A 16220-nucleotide genomic window follows, 5' to 3' on the forward strand; every position below is an offset into this window, starting at 1 on the left:
TGTGGCGATGATTACCGATGTGATTGGTACGGTTTCATAGGCCCCATCTTAATACCCCTCAATCACCGTTGTAATGGAAGTTGAGTAAACGTGAATCGGGACATCCCTCGCGAGAGACAGCAGTTGAAGTAAAGCCGATAAGGAAGAGGACGAAGAAGGGAGTGTAGAATAGATGGGAGAGACACCCGTCAAGGCCATTGCCACCGGATTGTAAGGGAAGACACTTGAAGTAGTTGCAGAAAGCAACACCAAGGTTCGGTAATGGGTCTAGATCGCGATTCTTTACCATTTCTTTCACATTACTCACATAAACACATTTGAATGCCTGACTTTATAAGGAAGACAGCATTTGTTTTTCACGCTAACCGACAATCATGTAGGTTCGAGCGTTGACACCCGTCCAGAGAAGTTTACACCATTTCGAGAAAGCATCTCCAGGTTCGAAAACCAGTCCAGGGCTCTATTCACCGTCATTTTGTTTTCACAGCCCCAAGTATATCTCATAGTCCAATAGAAGATCCCCAAAAAAATAATTTCTAATTCAATAGACACCGAAATTGTGTTATCTGGTTGGGGGAAATATTTAACCGCTTCTTAATTCATCGGGTCCAAAATATGAAGAATTAGAATACAGACTAGCAGTCCCAAATGCTCGTCATTCTACGCTACCACTGAGGTTAGATTCCATACCCATAGCCATCAAACCACTGATGAGCGTCCACGGGATGTCATGGTATTGAGCCTGTTTGAGACCCACGCTGCCACACACCATTTGTCTCCCAAGGTTGATCGATAAAGCCTCAGCCGCGGCGGAGACCGGTGCCAGGGTAATACTTGGGGACTCAGGCTGGTTAATGTATCCCCAAGGGATTTAATGAACCTGGCGGTTTACCAAAATTCCGGGTATTTTTATGCGAAACATCCGCGATACGCGGCCCCCCCCCCCCGCGGCGGGTTTCTAATACTGGCAGATCTCTATGCGTCTATGGTCAATAATACTACAGACAAACCCCGACACGGCCCCCAGAGACAGGAGACGTTGTTCCAATCAGCGCACACGGACTTGATATATATGATCATTTACTATTAATACATAAAGTACACCCCATCCCAATTGCTAAGATTATCGCCCTGTATACCCATAGTTCTCTTCCATTGCATATAACGTATACACATATAGATGCCCGGAGCCTTCGCGGTTCAACGAAATCATACATTTCATTTCACATGGTGATGTTCATCTCTAAACATTACATAGATGGGTATTGTACACTGTGCAAGTAACACAAAAACAAAATCGCTCAAAAGATTCGGGAAATGCTAGGCTTCACCCACAACGGGGCTTCGCAGTGATGGCTCTCACGCCATGCGAGGATCTTCTCGTTGTCCCACCCGGCAGTCAACGAACCATCCCCGAGCTTCTTAGCCTGACCCAGGCGAATGGTCCGCACGAATACGCAGGTCTTCTTCGAGTCGTATGTGAAGGAGAAGCACTCCTTGTGCTCGTGACAGGCCTTGCGGCAGGCCGCTAGGGACTCGTGGGCCGGAGACTGCGCCGGCTCAATGAACCCGCTGAAATCGCCGTTGTCCCACTCATTCCTGTCTTCCAAGTGGCCCAACTGGAGGTAATCGATGATCTCGGAGTAAAGAAGAGGGTTCTGTAGGACAAAAAGATGGTTAATGGCACTGCCCCTCAGAACCAGAGCAAAGGATGAGACATACCTTCTTACTACGCTGCGCCTCCCATTTTGCCAGGCCCGTCACATCAGAGAGGAGTGATTTGTGGAGACTGATCACGGGCTGGCACCAGTGTACATGGTCAAAGGGAATGCCATGCAACGAATGCGCATTGAACATGGGCCACAAGCCGGACAGCTTCACGCCCGCTTCCCACAGCGCGAACCCGAGGACCGAGTCGCCGCAGCAATCCTGGTTCACCACCTCCATGTACTTTTCGCTGAGCGAGGGGTCGATATACTCCCCATATTTCCCAATCTTGCGGTCCGTCAGCATTTCCATCGCGCCGCGCGAGAGGATAAACCCGGCCCCGCCGTAGGCAAACCACACTCTGTTCCCCCCATCCAGTTTGAATCCGGGCGAGGGGGACCCGAAGTAGTGAGGCGCATACGGGTCAAATTGGTCCAGCAGCCGGAACACATTGTCCCATACAAAGTAGGTGTCGGTCTCCAGGAACACGAACCACTCGGCCACGGGGTTCTTCTTCTTCGCCTGCTCGATCATGGGCAGGAACTTGAACCGGTCGAGCTTCCACCCCGCCTCGCCGCCAATGTTGGAGTCGCCGCGCTGCAGCGCTTCGTAGAGCTGGAAGTCCGTGGCGTTGATTTCCTTGGCGAAGGGGGCGATGTCGGCGAGCACATCGTGGACTTGGTGGCCGTGGAGCTCGGTCGCCTGGTCGGCGACGACAAAGAGGTTGTCGATGCAGGCGGTCACACCGTCCATGGAGGCGTTGATGCGGGCGGCGCTCTCGGTCGCGCCGACCTTGAGGGTGACCTGGATGCGCTGGAGGACATCGGTCAGGGAAATCACGGCAGATATCGTCGGGGGCGTCGGCGGAGGATTCCCGGAAGCTGGTCACGGTGTCCCAGGCCCAGTAGTCGGGGCTGTTGTCATCGTCGTCCAGGCGGAGTTTCTCAGAGGCGATGGTCTTGATGGAACCCCAGGAATACGAGGTGAACAAAAGGACGGTGGATACGAGGAGGAAGATAGCGACTAGCTTGAATCTGGCGACGCTCAATACGCGCAAATATGGCCGGGAGGTCAAAAACGAAGGTGGCATGTTCTGCTTTATCGGCCGACCCGCATTCTAGGAGAACGTGGGAAAAAGCGACACAGCATGGAGTTTGGGGCAAATTTTAAGATTGCACCTCCGTTTGGAGGCTACGTGATCTTAGGTAAAAGGGGGCCTGATGGACTAGCGTAGGCAAATCAGAGGGCCTGAAAAGAGGGGACTTTAGGGTCCCATTGGACCCAATGCAGGTTCCTGTGTGCATCTCCACCAGTGACGCTCGCGGAATCGGCGGTTCTTGAGATTTGTGCGCGCTGTGTACTTTTATACTCTCGCCCTGGTCTCCATGTCCCAAGTACACGACCACTTGGCCAGACAGACCCCTTCAGCTTGGAGACAAAAACTGGGCTGCGCAGCTTACAGGAAGATCGCAATACTTGTAGGGTTGCAGCGTCAGCACGAGGCTACCCCCCGGAGCCGGCCGACCGATGTGACTGGTCAGCAACGTTGGGAACTATGGATCTGAGCCACATCGCTTCCTTTGCTGCACGAGGCTGACAGAGAGAGGAAAAGTGAGACAATAGAGTTCGGCGCGAGTCCTTTAATTAATCGATCTCATGGGTTGTTGGGTTCCCGCAGAGCCTCTCTCTTAACAACACCGGATCCGGTGCCCTAGCATTTGCTCCCTTCTACGATCCATTTCCCAAGGGCTTATGGTTTTCCACGCCCATGCGAACCTCTTTTTGTTTTTTTGCCCTTGAGTGATCTGACTGCTTGCCAAGACAAGATGTTACACTTCTGAGAGGGGCTGCATGCTGCCAACCCTCAGTATATTGTTTGGCTGCTGGGGCGAACTTGGCGGTTTTTTGCCAGTCTTCTCACCAGGTACCATACCACCACGAACTACCCTGTACCACGATAGCTTAGGGTGATTTCCATGTATCTTCTCCAATGATCTCCATCATCGCCTCGTGTAGGCCGGAGTAATTCATACCGATAGCGGTCATTTCTCCGAGCCTTCCGGGCAGAAGGGAATAGAGCGAGAATCCGGTACTTAAAACTTCCAAGACTTATCGTGAAGCACGATCTAACCCGACTATTCCTAGTTCTACTCCCATACAGCCTTTTGCAGGCCTTTCGTCCTTCATGTTCTTTTTCTCTAGCTGCCATAGGGTGCGGTGAAAAGGAGAAACGAGCGACGCTCCACCCAAAGCGCAAAAGGTCAGCCCTACGGACTGAATAATTGCTGCCTCCGGCAAAGCCCGCGGGACTCGCAACTCAATTTTCCTGCCGAGACGTGGATTGTCTTCCCCAAAATCTTTCTCCGCCCAGAACGGGTTGACCCGTTCCCACTTCTGAATCCTATTAATTCCCTCCTCCTCCCTCCTCCTTCCCTGCGCAGAATACACCTTTCCGCCCGTTTCCTCTCGCAATGGAGAAACCCGAAGAGAGGCCCGCGGACCTGGAGGCACGCGCTCCAGGCCCGGCCTCGGAGTCCCCCAAACACTCCACCATTGCGCGACACTGGAAGCAAGACCTGAACCCCCGTCATGCAGACTTTGTTTGTCTGCTGCTCTGCTTCTTGACCGGCCTTTGCGACAGCAGCGCGTACAATGCCTGGTCCTGTTTCCTGGGCATGCAGACGGGTACGACTTCTCCAACCCAGGAGCTCCGGTGCCGCGCATTCCCCATAGACTAACCGCTCTCCAACATGTAGGTAACACGATCTTCCTTGGTCTTGGTGCATCCAACCAGCCTTCCAGCAAGCCATGGGGCTGGCTGAAGTCGCTCATCTCCATTGTCTCGTTTTTCACCGGCGCCATGGTCTTCTCCCTCGCGATGCGCTCGGTCGGCGCTCTCCGACGCGGAACCCTCTTCGCTTCGTTCTTGGTTCAGACGGCTCTGATCATCATCGCTGTTGCCCTCATCCAAGCCGATCTGATTCCCCACACCTCTGCCGACGCCTCGCTGGACCACGGGCCTTTGTTCTTGGAGCTCATCCCGATTGCATTGTTGGCCTTCCAGTCGGCCGGTGGGATGACTTGCAGCCGTTCGCTTGGATACAATGAGATTCCCACGGTCGTGTTGACCAGCGTTTACTTCGACATTGCCTCCGACCCCAAGATCACGGATAAACCCACTGCCAATGTGAAGCGTAATCGCCGCATTGGGGGAGTGGTGTTCTTGCTCGTGGGAGCTATTGTGGGCGGCTGGCTGAGTCGCAGCAGCGGAGGGATGATGTCTGCTTTGTGGATGGCCGCGGGGCTGAAGTTTGTCGCGGCCCTTGGCTGGTTGGTGTGGAAGGGTAAATAGACTCGGACGGATGGGGATGCGAGGATGCGCTGATGCGCTGTGCCGACGATACTAATCATATATTGCATAGAGCATTGAATAGAAAGCATGATTCTGTACCTGACCACCTTTCAGTGAAGGGTTCATTGAATGCTGGAACGTTCCACAACACTACTAGTACTAACGACCATGATTCGCATACTACGATATAAGACAAGAAGTGCTGATATCTATAAAAACTCTCTCCACGGCAATCTCTCTCCCAGGTTGATGGACGGCCAGGAGCATCGATACCGTGTCCTCTCGCTTCAACTTTGCAATCCCTGGGTGAGCCCTATCCGGCTCAGTGCACTCTTAGACCTTCTCTTGACGCTGGACCATGCCACTCGTGGTGGACTTATTGCTGAACGAAGGGAGAATCTGAAGAATCTTCAGGGGAGAAGATCTCTCAATGTCAATGTTGAAGTCTGTCCCATGATCAGCAGTATGGCTTTTTGTCATCAAACAGCAAATCAGATTCTACATGGCTCCAGACCGCAATTCTGATCTCTTTCACGGGACGACGTGGCCGCATTTCCCCCAATTTATCGCGTTACATTCGAAATACAAGCCAAAAACGCAGGCCTACTCCAAGAGAAATTGATCTTCGAAACAGTGGTAGAGAACAGCTGTGTCTCATTGCATGGATATACAACGGCTAAGTATGATTTCTAGAATTTGCTGAAAATTGCCTGCTAGTAGCTAGACCATGGAATTGCTAATGTACGAAACCCATTGCCTAAAACCATCGAGTCAATTTCCAGCTTCCATCGTGCAGGGATCATACCAGACAACACCCTGCTCTCAAGATTCGAAATCAGGATCGTCCTCGCCGATGATCGTATTGGCGCTGGTCGGAGCAATTTCTTTGTTTGCCGCATGGCCAGATCTTCTGGAAGCATTCCGCAGGTTCTCGTCGAACGAAGCCCACACGTCAATGACAGTCTTGATGTGAGCGACGTGAAGTGGTACCTTTTCGAAGCGCGCAATGGTTCGGGCGGTGTTGACGGCGTTGGCAATTTCTCTTCCGTTCATCTTGGCAGAAATGAACTTGTCAATGGCCTCCTTGGGATCGACCGAAGATTGATCTTTCGGGACCAAAGAAAGCATTTGCTCCCACAGTGCCCGGCGTGTTTCGATTCCTGGTAGCGTGTATTCAAGAGCTAGATGCACGCGCGATTTCATCGCTCGGTCAAATGACTTGATACGATTAGTAGTGAGAAACACAATCCCCCCGAAATACTCTAATTCCTTCAAAAAAACTACATTGAATCTCAGCATCGGGTCTAAGATGTTATACGGGAAATGGGAGATCTTGACATACCGGCAACCAATGCATTTCTAGAGCTCCTATCGCCATGTTCATCACGGGCCTCAAGGAAGACGTCTGCCTCATCCATCAAGATAATGGCATTCCATAGAGTGGCAAGTCGTAGAATGAGGCGAAGGCGATTTTCAAAGGCCCATGGGCTGGATATGTTAGGACTGGCATGTCACAGGCATCTTAAGGGGATACTCACAAATCTTCCTTGTTGAGTTCTCCAAGGGACGTCATAATGAGAGCCCTCTTCGTCCCCTCAGCTGCAGTCTCCGCAGTAAATGTTTTACCTGAACCAGGGCTTCCATGAAGAAGCACTACCAGACCCCGACCTTTCTGGGTTGTTTGGTTTCGAGGGTTGTTTGGATAGGCATGCGAAGACACGAGCGCCTTCAAGACCTCTTTCTCGCGATTGCCAATGATGAGGGAATCCCAGGCATCATCCTTCCACTCAACGTTGGCCACGCAATCTATCAGGGCACGAATCCACTCCTTCCGAGTGACTGAGAACCCATATTGGTACGGCGGACATAGCATCGGATCCGCATCGAGCGGCACGGCCCTCACGACGCTACTGGGCTGTTCGTCGTGGAACAGTTGACGGTCAATGATAACTCGTCCGGACTCGGTATATGGTAGCCAAACAGCTGGGAACTTTGCCATATTGGGATGGAAGAATTGGGCATCTGGCTCCTTCAAGTATTCTGCCTGGCCCTCATATGCCATCACAGACATCTTGTTCAAAGCGAAGAATCTATTCCCGCGCTCTATCAAGCGATCTTCTAGATTATCTTGGCCCTCCACAAACTTGCGCGGATAGACTGGCAAATCAGTGATGATCGCCGGGGTTTCCCCGCCAAAGCTTTCCCTCTGGAAGATGGTGAACGTTTTCTTGGCCTGCCCCTTCACGGTGCCATCAAAGTCAGAAAACGAGCAGTGTAGCTCCAAGTATGGGCCCTGCGTCGTGTTTTCTTCGTATGTGGTCTTTTCACAGCGCAAAAGCCAGGGGTGGCCTAAGACTTGCGCATAGACAAGGTCACCAGGCTTGAAGATAGCCCAGGCATTCGAGAATGTGATCTTCTTACTGTCGGTCATGCTGAGTAGGCGATCTCGCTCGGGGCCAATCTCGTGTCCCATGAAGTCGAACAGCAGCCCCAAATGCATTCTCTCCACCGGATCTTGGCATTCTTCTAGCCGGACTTCGAGGGCATCCCAGTAATGGAACAATATCCGGAATGGGCTGGTCAACTCAAAGGGGGTTTTGAAATCCGAAGGAACGGTCGAATAAGATCCAATAACTTCTCGAAAGACCTTGAGAAGGGGGCTGGAGTTGACTTTGAGAGTGGCTTTGTTCAGCTGTCCCTTTTCGCTATAGTAGCGATGTATGACCAGTGCGTATGCTCCGTCTTGGCCGTGGAGGGTGAACTCCTGAAATGGCTTCGTGAGGACATCGACATTGATGCTTCCGTCCTCATTGGGGACGTGACGGTATGTCTTAAAATCGCACTTCTCGCCAATAGGCTCGCTTGTGGTGTACATTCTGCGCTCGTGAAGGTAATATGATGCACTATCTCAAATTTTAAGAGTGATGGTAACATCTCAATGACTCCATCGTGGTGGAAGTTCGGGCCCTTTAAATAATAATAAGAGGACCTCAGTAGTCACCGAAGCACCACAGCAGGCACATAAACCTGTTAGGTTCTGCTGTACGAGGATCCATATCAAATGTTCCCATGCGCCTTATATTGAAGCTACCCCTCATCGATACTAGCTGTTATTTTCGTTTTATCCACCCTCTTGATCTTCGTTTCCCATCCAATCTACAGAGATTCATACAAAATTATCATGCACCTAATTTATGGGCTATCCCTAATATAGACTAGCTGTTATTTCCCTTGTATCACCCTTCTCGATAATTGTTGCCCCCTCCCAGTCTAGTGCCGCATCTAATCCTTTTACGATGCTCGTGTATGGTGGCTGCTAATGCAAGGCTACCAGTGCCCCACTGTAATTCTGTCGCCAGATTCGTTTATCTACGGGGGCTCACTTCTGAGCCTCCTCCGATTGCTTATTGCCAGCCTCAATGAGGTCATAGCAGATGTCCTCGTGATATGGGCCAAATTAATTTACATTCCATACTAGCTTCGTTTTACTGTAGTCTAATACCCGAGCGTGTTATGCCTCCTAAATACCATTCATTCATGGATTCCAGTCAAGGTTGTACCATATAAGACATGTCTAGGCATATTCGCAAATGGGATACGGACATAGTCGGCTTACGGTCTAGTGGAATGGGATACCGGCCTAAGGATTTTCTCTCGCAGAAAGTCCTTAGCCAATCTTTTGATGTTGCGGGAGTCCAACGCCTTCGTTAGCTAAGAGTTTCTTTTATTTTGAATATCTTTAAGCCTTTTTGATTATGGATGGAAACATGTACTACAAAAGAAGACACCAAAGTCTTAATTAGAAGCGATCAAGGCATAGGAACATAGAGAAGTGAATTGCACACCTACCAAGACATATTGAAGAAACCACTGGTCTAGAGGGAATGAATATCAGGCGGGACGGTACAAAATAACAGCTAGTCCAAATTTAGGATAGCCTCGTTATGAGATACATGAGAACTTTCAGTATGGACCTCTTAGAATGAGAGTCTATGACAAGGGTAGTCGATTTGTTCAATAGATGGTAGCCTACGGTCAGGCGCCCTTCTGGCCGGGTCCCCGTGTTATCCACTAATGGCATGATTCCTACAGTCAAATTATCGCAAAGCGTGTCTCAATTGAGTGTTCCCAGACTACCCTTTCGGCGATACAAAGCATAGTAAAGCTTGACATGTAGCCGGGCTTTGCCGTATATGGAGCGACCAGCCAATGCCCGGCTAGGCGACGGCCTTCCTAGAGTAGCCCTTGAACCTGCTTTGTGTCATTGTTTCGTATAGATGGACTGAAGTGCAGCTCAGGCAACGTATTCTGTAGAGTTTGTTTGTACTTGATGTCTAGGAAGATGATGAACTACAAATCTCGGGCTCTAATGGTGGATCCTTTGTAGGAGACAGGGTGTATAGTGGCCAGGGGCTCCCCCCTCAGGTGTTATGAGTCTTTTTACAAAGGTATGAAAGGCCTCTATGAGCATAATTAGCACGTTGGACATAACATGCACTAGAATAAGACTCGGAGCCATGCAAAGATTGGTTCAAGAAAGGCTAAGATATATGCATTAACGCCCATGATCATCGTCGACATACATCAACATTGTCATCGAACATTGAACAAAATTACATGTGAAAGAATGGTCCCCTCCTCATATGTCCAGCCAGCATCTCCATTTATCTCTGTAAAGGAAGCCCGAGAGACATTTAAATCACAGTACCCTTGACCTGCTTCTTGTCGACATTGACGTTACGCCACATCAAAATGGCAGGGAGGCCAAGGGCAAGGATAGCAGTAGAGGCGATACAATTCTGTCTCTGGGTCCAGCCCCAGGCGTACGCGACAGCTTCTCTTTCTGGTCCTTCGGGGAGCGGAATCTGAGCCTTGACGCCGTGAAGCGTGAGATAACTAGCCTGAGACTTCAGGTTATCGGGGAGGTGGGCGCGCAAGGTGCTCTCGAAGGTGCTGTTAAAGATGGCAGCGCAGACCGCGTATCCGATGGCGCCGCCCACACTCTGGAACAGACCGACCAAGCAGAGAGCCATGGGGATACCCTCCCGATCGGCACCAGCCATGACAGCCATATCGTTACCAATCACATTGGTACCACCAGCAAAGGCGATGAAGATCTGGCACATGATGATGAAGCCAATTCCATGGTCGTTTCCACGGAAATAGATCATCAGACCAGAGCCGAGAATCATGAGAGGTTGACCGAAGAACAAGCAAAGATACTTGAAGTGCTTAGTCTTGTAGATGTAGATACCGACAAGCACACTCCAGAAACAAGAGCCGACATTATAGATCTGGGCCATGTATCCGGCATCGGTGACGTTAAGGTCATACACGATGTACAGGAAGTTGGTCAAGTAGGTGTCCCAAAGATCGAAACTGAAGTTCATCAGGGCCGACAAGAGACAAGCACCGGCCACACTACGGTTCTTGAACACTTCCCAGCGAACAAAATGGGCTCGTGCGAAGAACCGTTCCCAGATCACGAAGACGGGAAAAAGGCAGAGGCCAACGACAACCATGGCGATGAACGTGGCACTACCATATCCGGTAAGGTTGTAGGAAGTCAGACTGAAAGGCAACAGGAAAAGGACGAAGGCGGCCATCAAAAGGAATGCACCAATGACTAGAAAAGGACATGTTAGGAGCACCACCGGGGAGATATGCAGTAGATAGACACATACCATCAAACTCATGAATATAGTGAGCAATAGACTGCATGGTAGTGCGGCCGCTGCTCGACTTCTTGTACAAGCCCAGCTTCACAGCCTTGCGCTCATAGAACTTGAAGACAAAAATCAATGGGCCGAAGACAAAAGGCTGAATGATCGCAAAGCTTCCGTAACCCCAGCGCCACCCCGAGGTCGCAAGGAAGGAATTCGCCGCAAGAGGGGCAGTGAAAGCCGTCAAGATGAAAGGCGTCGAAGCGAAGGCGATGGCCCAGGCACGGTTCCGCAGCCCTGTAGTGTCCGCGATGAAGATTTGCAGGATCAGGTAGATCAAATCGTATCCGATCCAATAGAATACATAACCGGTGGCGTAGGAGGCGGGACCGGTGCACGCTGCCAGGATGATGATACCCATGACATAGGCAACCAGAGCCATGAACAGACCTTCGGCACGACCGAAGAGGTTAAGAATCTTAGCGAGAGGCAACTTGAGAATACCACCAATCAGAATACCAGCAATGTTGGCTGTGGTGATTTGAGGAGCATTCTGGAAGTCTGCATAAGCGAAAAGGCCGAATGTGGGGATCATAGACTGATGGAAAGCTAATGCAAAGAAGCAAACCCATATCCTGTCGATATCAGGCCCTGGTTAGCTCTGGCATGGGATGCAATGTAGAATTCGCCATCACGGGTTCGTCAACTCAATGAGAGGGGTCCTCACCATGCGTAGATACTGTAGACAACCTTCTTGCTCCAGACAAGAGCTGAGGCCTCGGCTTTCTTCAGACCATCTTCGGCCTTTTCATTGACGGAGTCGGGATGCTCGTTCAACTCCTTCTCATCCCGCCATTCTAGCGAGCCAGTATAGGCCTCTGCCGAGACAGCCGCGTCGCGCTGAGCGTCATCCTCGACAAAAGACCGTGACACGCGAGCATTCTGGTCACGGACCCTGATGTTATCAAGAACACCCATTTTGCAGTCGGTCAGGGAGATACAATAGAGAAAAAAAGTTTTCTCCTGGCGACCGATCGCTCAATTCGCGGGAGGGGTTGAAAAAGACGAGAATAAATCCGGCCAAGCAAGAAAGAATCCCAGCCGGGAGAGAACCGGGCCTTTTCTACTTTCTTGACGAGAGAAAAAGACGAAAGGAAGACCCTCTCCCCTGGTGGCGCTCAACTCGGGTTGGCCCAGCATTGGGGGAGGACTCCACCGCTTGGGATTTAATTTGTCGGCCGCGCTGCACCCGGGACCTTGGCGGGGTTAGACGGGATTAGCTGGATCAGATAATTTAATCCCAGCGGGACTGTGCTGGTCAGAGCAGCCTCCTGCCAATCACCGGCTACTTGGGACCAGCCCTCCGATTTGATTTCCGGTGGAATGATCAAGTTTCTACGCAGCGTACACATCTTCACCGTCGAACAATCTGGCTGTGCTTAACAGGCTAGACAGCAAAGAATGGGTACAAGGCAATTCCTCTAGGCGAACCAGGGTATCGCTCTTCTCCACAACTCGATGATTGCCTCTTGGTTCCTCTGGTTTTGTTAAGCGGGCATGGCCGCGGGACATTGCCATGAATAGTTATCAGATTGATTATCAGCCCCGGCTGAGCTCGCTGATTGGGTGTAGATTTACGAAGCGGGGCTGACTAAAATGGCCTGGTCGGACCGTTGCTTTACACGGCGTTACAGTACGTCTGGAAACTGGTGCAACTGCCGACTCTTGCCAAGAGGCACTAAGCTATATTAGCAACTTACACGGAATAACAATATCCCTGTGGCAGTCTCGATACCGTGGGTTACTTTCATTAAAATACAGCGCCTCGTCTTGTGACTGTATTGGCGATCCACGGGAACTAGAATTTCCCTGGGAAAGTTTTTCAGGGGAAATGTAAATAAGTCAAACGCTAGAGCTTGCGAGGCCTTCGAAGATCAGACCATCTGCCATTTCCCTTCTGCTCCTATGTCTAGGTCTGTATGTGGGGGCTTGCTCGGCACCTGTGCTGCAAATAGTGACTTCTTATCTTCATAGACTAATCTAGCCATGAACCTCCTAATCACGATACTCAGCCTGTCAGCTCCATGCTAATACGATCCGTATTGGCATCTTCTGCTTTAGGGTGATGACTCACACTTCTTTCAACAACGATGGTGATTATGATGCTTACCACTCTGAATTGCTCGTTATATGGGTTCGGACTCTCCTGTATGTCCCCTGGTTACCCAACTATGAAAGGACACCGTCAGTAATCTGCCTCTCACCTAGCTCCGAGGAAATAGTTGGCGAAGGTCCACCTTCCTTGTATATGTAGCCAACATAGTTTTGATCCTGTGGTTGAATGTGTAGGACATTGATGAACGCTTTGAAGGTACTGGTGTTAATTCCATAGCAGTAAAGAACCAGCTGCCAGCGTGGACCTCTTTCTTCTAAAAATAGACAAGTGAGGAAAAGCCATCAATGACTATACGGATACTCATTGACTGAGACATTTAGATTGATGCTGAGCTAGCTTCGGGCCCATATTCCATCTAATGAAGCGTTTATCATGTTATGCGATATCCCAGGCCTCCATGTCACCATAAAACACGACACCACAGGCAAGATCTACAGCATATACGAGTCAAAGCCTCGTATTTGCCTAATTTGTCAGGGTCCCAGGGCCGCGGCGAGTAGCTCAGCTGATCCGCCTACACAGACCGGCATCGCGTCTAACGAATATTACACGATTTTTTCTGGGGACTTGTGCGCGGCGGTCAAGAGTGCGTTTGAAGTAACATCTGCGCAACTGTACGACGCTTAGAGTGGAATCTGGTGATTGGGTCGGATTGTCAGTATTTGCCCAGGTAGATTTCGTCTACACCATCTGGGTCAGAGTCTCATAGACCTGCACCAAGACCAGAATAGTACCTCGACAGGTAAAGAGAAGATTAGCCAGAGTAGAGATATAGCATTATCAGTAATATACGTGATTCTTCAGAAAATCCATCGCTTGAGCGCTGGGACCGGTCTCCGCTCAAAAGTGAAAACCAATGGCTGGTGGCCGTCGATACTCCAAGCTCCAATCCCAATCACCAGTCATGCGTGAGGAGGCTGCAGTCTGCGCCTCCTCATACCGAACCTTCATCCAGCCAACCTCGTTCAACGTACAGCCGTACGCTGGCTCGTATCCATCGTCTGGCCCCTCTCCTTCAGCCATCCCTTCGGGGTCCCACTCTGGAGACCACCTCCCATTGATAAGAATCACAAATCCAGTAGTATTATACGCTTCCAAGTCCTCGATTGGTATATCCAACACAGACTGTAATGCCTCCTCGTCAACCATGATACATAGTCGATACCGGCCCGAATATGCCCACTCTGCACGTTTATATGGTACTCCTTGCTCTATCTCGCAAGCCACCCTCGCCCATTCCTTGAAAGCATCCCGTATTTGGTTAGGCGTGGCCCTATCAAAGCGGCGTGCGTCTTCCATCACAACAGGCCGAAAGGAATCTAACATATCGAGCCCATCGTCGGATTCCAGTTCTGTGCGGACACTACCCATGAACCGATCAAGGAATTTCGCCCAGTCCGCGTCGTTCTTGTAGGTGGTTCGGTATATGGTAATACCCCAGTAACGGAACCCGTCCGTCTCCAAATTTCTCTCAATAAGGTCAGCCGTATTGTAGCTCATTGGAAGCCATGGGGTTCTTTTGGAGTCTTCGATGACCATGTTTGCTGATGTGGACGAAAATGGCCGAGGTATTGATCTCTCCCTGGTAAAGCGTTGAGTCCTTGGCTTGGTGCCCGGATGTAGTATTTTCTCCAACCGTGAAGCGAAGACAGTTTGTCTAGTGCAGCACGTAGAAAAAGGGGTAATGCTAGAGGGTGTTCTCTTAGGAGTGCTGAACAGGTACGTTGAGCTTCTGAAGACTCGGGAAGAGAATGAGAACGACATTGAATTATCTGTAGCCTGCCCAGGCAATTAAAGAAGTGAATTCAGATACGGAAACCGAGAAATTGTGCGCAGTTCCATCTGCCGGGTCAGCCAGGAAAAGAACATGACTTCACCTGGGCATTGAAAGGCGGCCTAACTAATGTCCGTTCTCCACCCATCCCCCGAGAGCGACCAGAAACCCCGACGAGGTCTCAGTCAACTCTCCCATTCCCGCGCGATCGAGACTCTGACAGTCGCAAAATTCTACTTGATCGAATTCAGGAGAAAAGCTCAGTTCCAGGATTGAGAATAGGGCCGGTCGGCCTAGGCGGCGTTGGGTGAGTGCAGTGCGACTAGTCCTGGTCCATTGCTTATAAGTCAAAAGGAAGTCGTAGCTGGGCATTGAGTACTCTTATAAAAACTGATCTCATTCAGCGACGTGGGTACATATCCTAGGTCCACGCGAGTAACGAGTTCCGATCCGCACAAAGTTTCCGGGATAGCGCAGATCAGCTCAAAATTCCAGATCGTCATAATACTGAAATTAGCATCTTTAAACTGGTCGAAAATTGGCTCCGGGACCAAAAGAAAGGAAACTGGGTCTGTATTCTTGACATTGTCGATGGCACCAAGCTGATTTACTCGTCCTCGACGGCAAACACGGGCTACAGAAGTATCAGATGTGTTGAATCTACAGGTAAATACTATACACGACTGAAATTATCATGTAAAATACATACGAGGCAATACATATGGACCTCCCGGAAGAACTACAAATACAGACGAGTACGTCTTGGTGTAAGGGGCAGGAAAGTTAATCGGAGGGTGGAGCTGTTGCACCGGCTTCGCAACTTACTGTATACTTTACGAGCGAAAGGAAAGATCCGGCTTCTTCCAATCCCAAAGCAAGTGGAATTCTCGGATCATATGGACCAAGATCCGCTGATTGAATATCGTGATTATCTCCATATCTGATCAGATAATGGGCCTGTGGCGCTCGATAGACTGACCTTGGCTGTGTTTCTCCTCTCGTCTGATGACCTAGTTGGGTGCTCACCCACTCTGGGGCTTTTTTTTTTTTCTTTTTTTTTTGTCTATACTGGCATTCGCCTCCGTTGTCCGCACTGTGCTGGCGAACTACACGAAGGAAATACGACCCTAGCTTTTGCGTTTGGTAACAGATTGTCATCTAATGGCGCAGAGCCAATAATCCAGCAGAGAGATGGATCGGTTGATCTCTGGATGTTTCGGCCACGAGTTCCCTGGGCGAAAGGGCGCTTTACCCGAAAGAGCGAAGTCCACGACGGCCACATCAGCCGAGTAGCGTGGTCCTTGGCTAGACCCGAGCTGTTCCCCAACTCGCAAGCTACACCCTGCCCCATCCATGTATCCACGTACTACAGTAGTTAGTCTTTGGTGGCGTTTGAAAAATGTCAGGGTAAAGAAAAAAAAATATTCCTCATCACCGGTGGTCCAAGAAACGCAAGACTGATCGCATCACTTCGGCATTGCCAGGGCCGGGTAAATTACACAAGAACGAAATCATTGTGGGATAACCGATATATCCGACGTCTTGATC

At 50.2% G+C, this 16220-nt stretch overlaps 6 protein-coding genes across 6 annotated transcripts; 1 reads left to right on the plus strand and 5 right to left on the minus strand.

The window, feature by feature from the left end:
- Nucleotides 1–1301: 1301 nt before the first annotated feature.
- On the minus strand, nucleotides 1302–2797 carry N7468_002652 (uncharacterized protein; the record flags this gene model as incomplete). Its single annotated transcript, XM_058471949.1, has 3 exons — nucleotides 1302–1658; nucleotides 1723–2520; nucleotides 2597–2797. The coding sequence occupies 3 exons, from the start codon at nucleotides 2795–2797 to the stop codon at nucleotides 1302–1304; spliced, it is 1356 nt and encodes a 451-aa protein (XP_058335090.1).
- A 1381-nt stretch (nucleotides 2798–4178) lies between these two features.
- Nucleotides 4179–5059, plus strand: N7468_002653 (YoaK family protein; the record flags this gene model as incomplete). Its single annotated transcript, XM_058471950.1, has 2 exons — nucleotides 4179–4392; nucleotides 4464–5059. The coding sequence occupies 2 exons, from the start codon at nucleotides 4179–4181 to the stop codon at nucleotides 5057–5059; spliced, it is 810 nt and encodes a 269-aa protein (XP_058335091.1).
- Nucleotides 5060–5881: 822 nt separating this feature from the next.
- Nucleotides 5882–7934, minus strand: N7468_002654 (ATPase AAA-type core; the record flags this gene model as incomplete). Its single annotated transcript, XM_058471951.1, has 3 exons — nucleotides 5882–6339; nucleotides 6402–6547; nucleotides 6598–7934. 3 exons carry the CDS (start codon nucleotides 7932–7934, stop codon nucleotides 5882–5884), a joined length of 1941 nt encoding a protein of 646 aa, XP_058335092.1.
- A 1819-nt stretch (nucleotides 7935–9753) lies between these two features.
- Nucleotides 9754–11700, minus strand: N7468_002655 (uncharacterized protein; the record flags this gene model as incomplete). Its single annotated transcript, XM_058471952.1, has 3 exons — nucleotides 9754–10685; nucleotides 10744–11357; nucleotides 11450–11700. 3 exons carry the CDS (start codon nucleotides 11698–11700, stop codon nucleotides 9754–9756), a joined length of 1797 nt encoding a protein of 598 aa, XP_058335093.1.
- Nucleotides 11701–13738: 2038 nt separating this feature from the next.
- Nucleotides 13739–14437, minus strand: N7468_002656 (uncharacterized protein; the record flags this gene model as incomplete). Its single annotated transcript, XM_058471953.1, has 1 exon — nucleotides 13739–14437. One exon carries the CDS (start codon nucleotides 14435–14437, stop codon nucleotides 13739–13741), a length of 699 nt encoding a protein of 232 aa, XP_058335094.1.
- A 361-nt stretch (nucleotides 14438–14798) lies between these two features.
- On the minus strand, nucleotides 14799–15044 carry N7468_002657 (uncharacterized protein; the record flags this gene model as incomplete). The annotated part of the gene is made up of 1 exon (XM_058471954.1): nucleotides 14799–15044. One exon carries the CDS (start codon nucleotides 15042–15044, stop codon nucleotides 14799–14801), a length of 246 nt encoding a protein of 81 aa, XP_058335095.1.
- Nucleotides 15045–16220: the final 1176 nt, after the last annotated feature.

Source organism: Penicillium chermesinum (assembly GCF_028974085.1).
Source record: "Penicillium chermesinum strain IBT 19713 chromosome Unknown utg000002l:1.0-5270490.0:1.0-5274688.0, whole genome shotgun sequence".
Classification (NCBI taxonomy): Eukaryota; Fungi; Ascomycota; class Eurotiomycetes; order Eurotiales; family Aspergillaceae; genus Penicillium; species Penicillium chermesinum.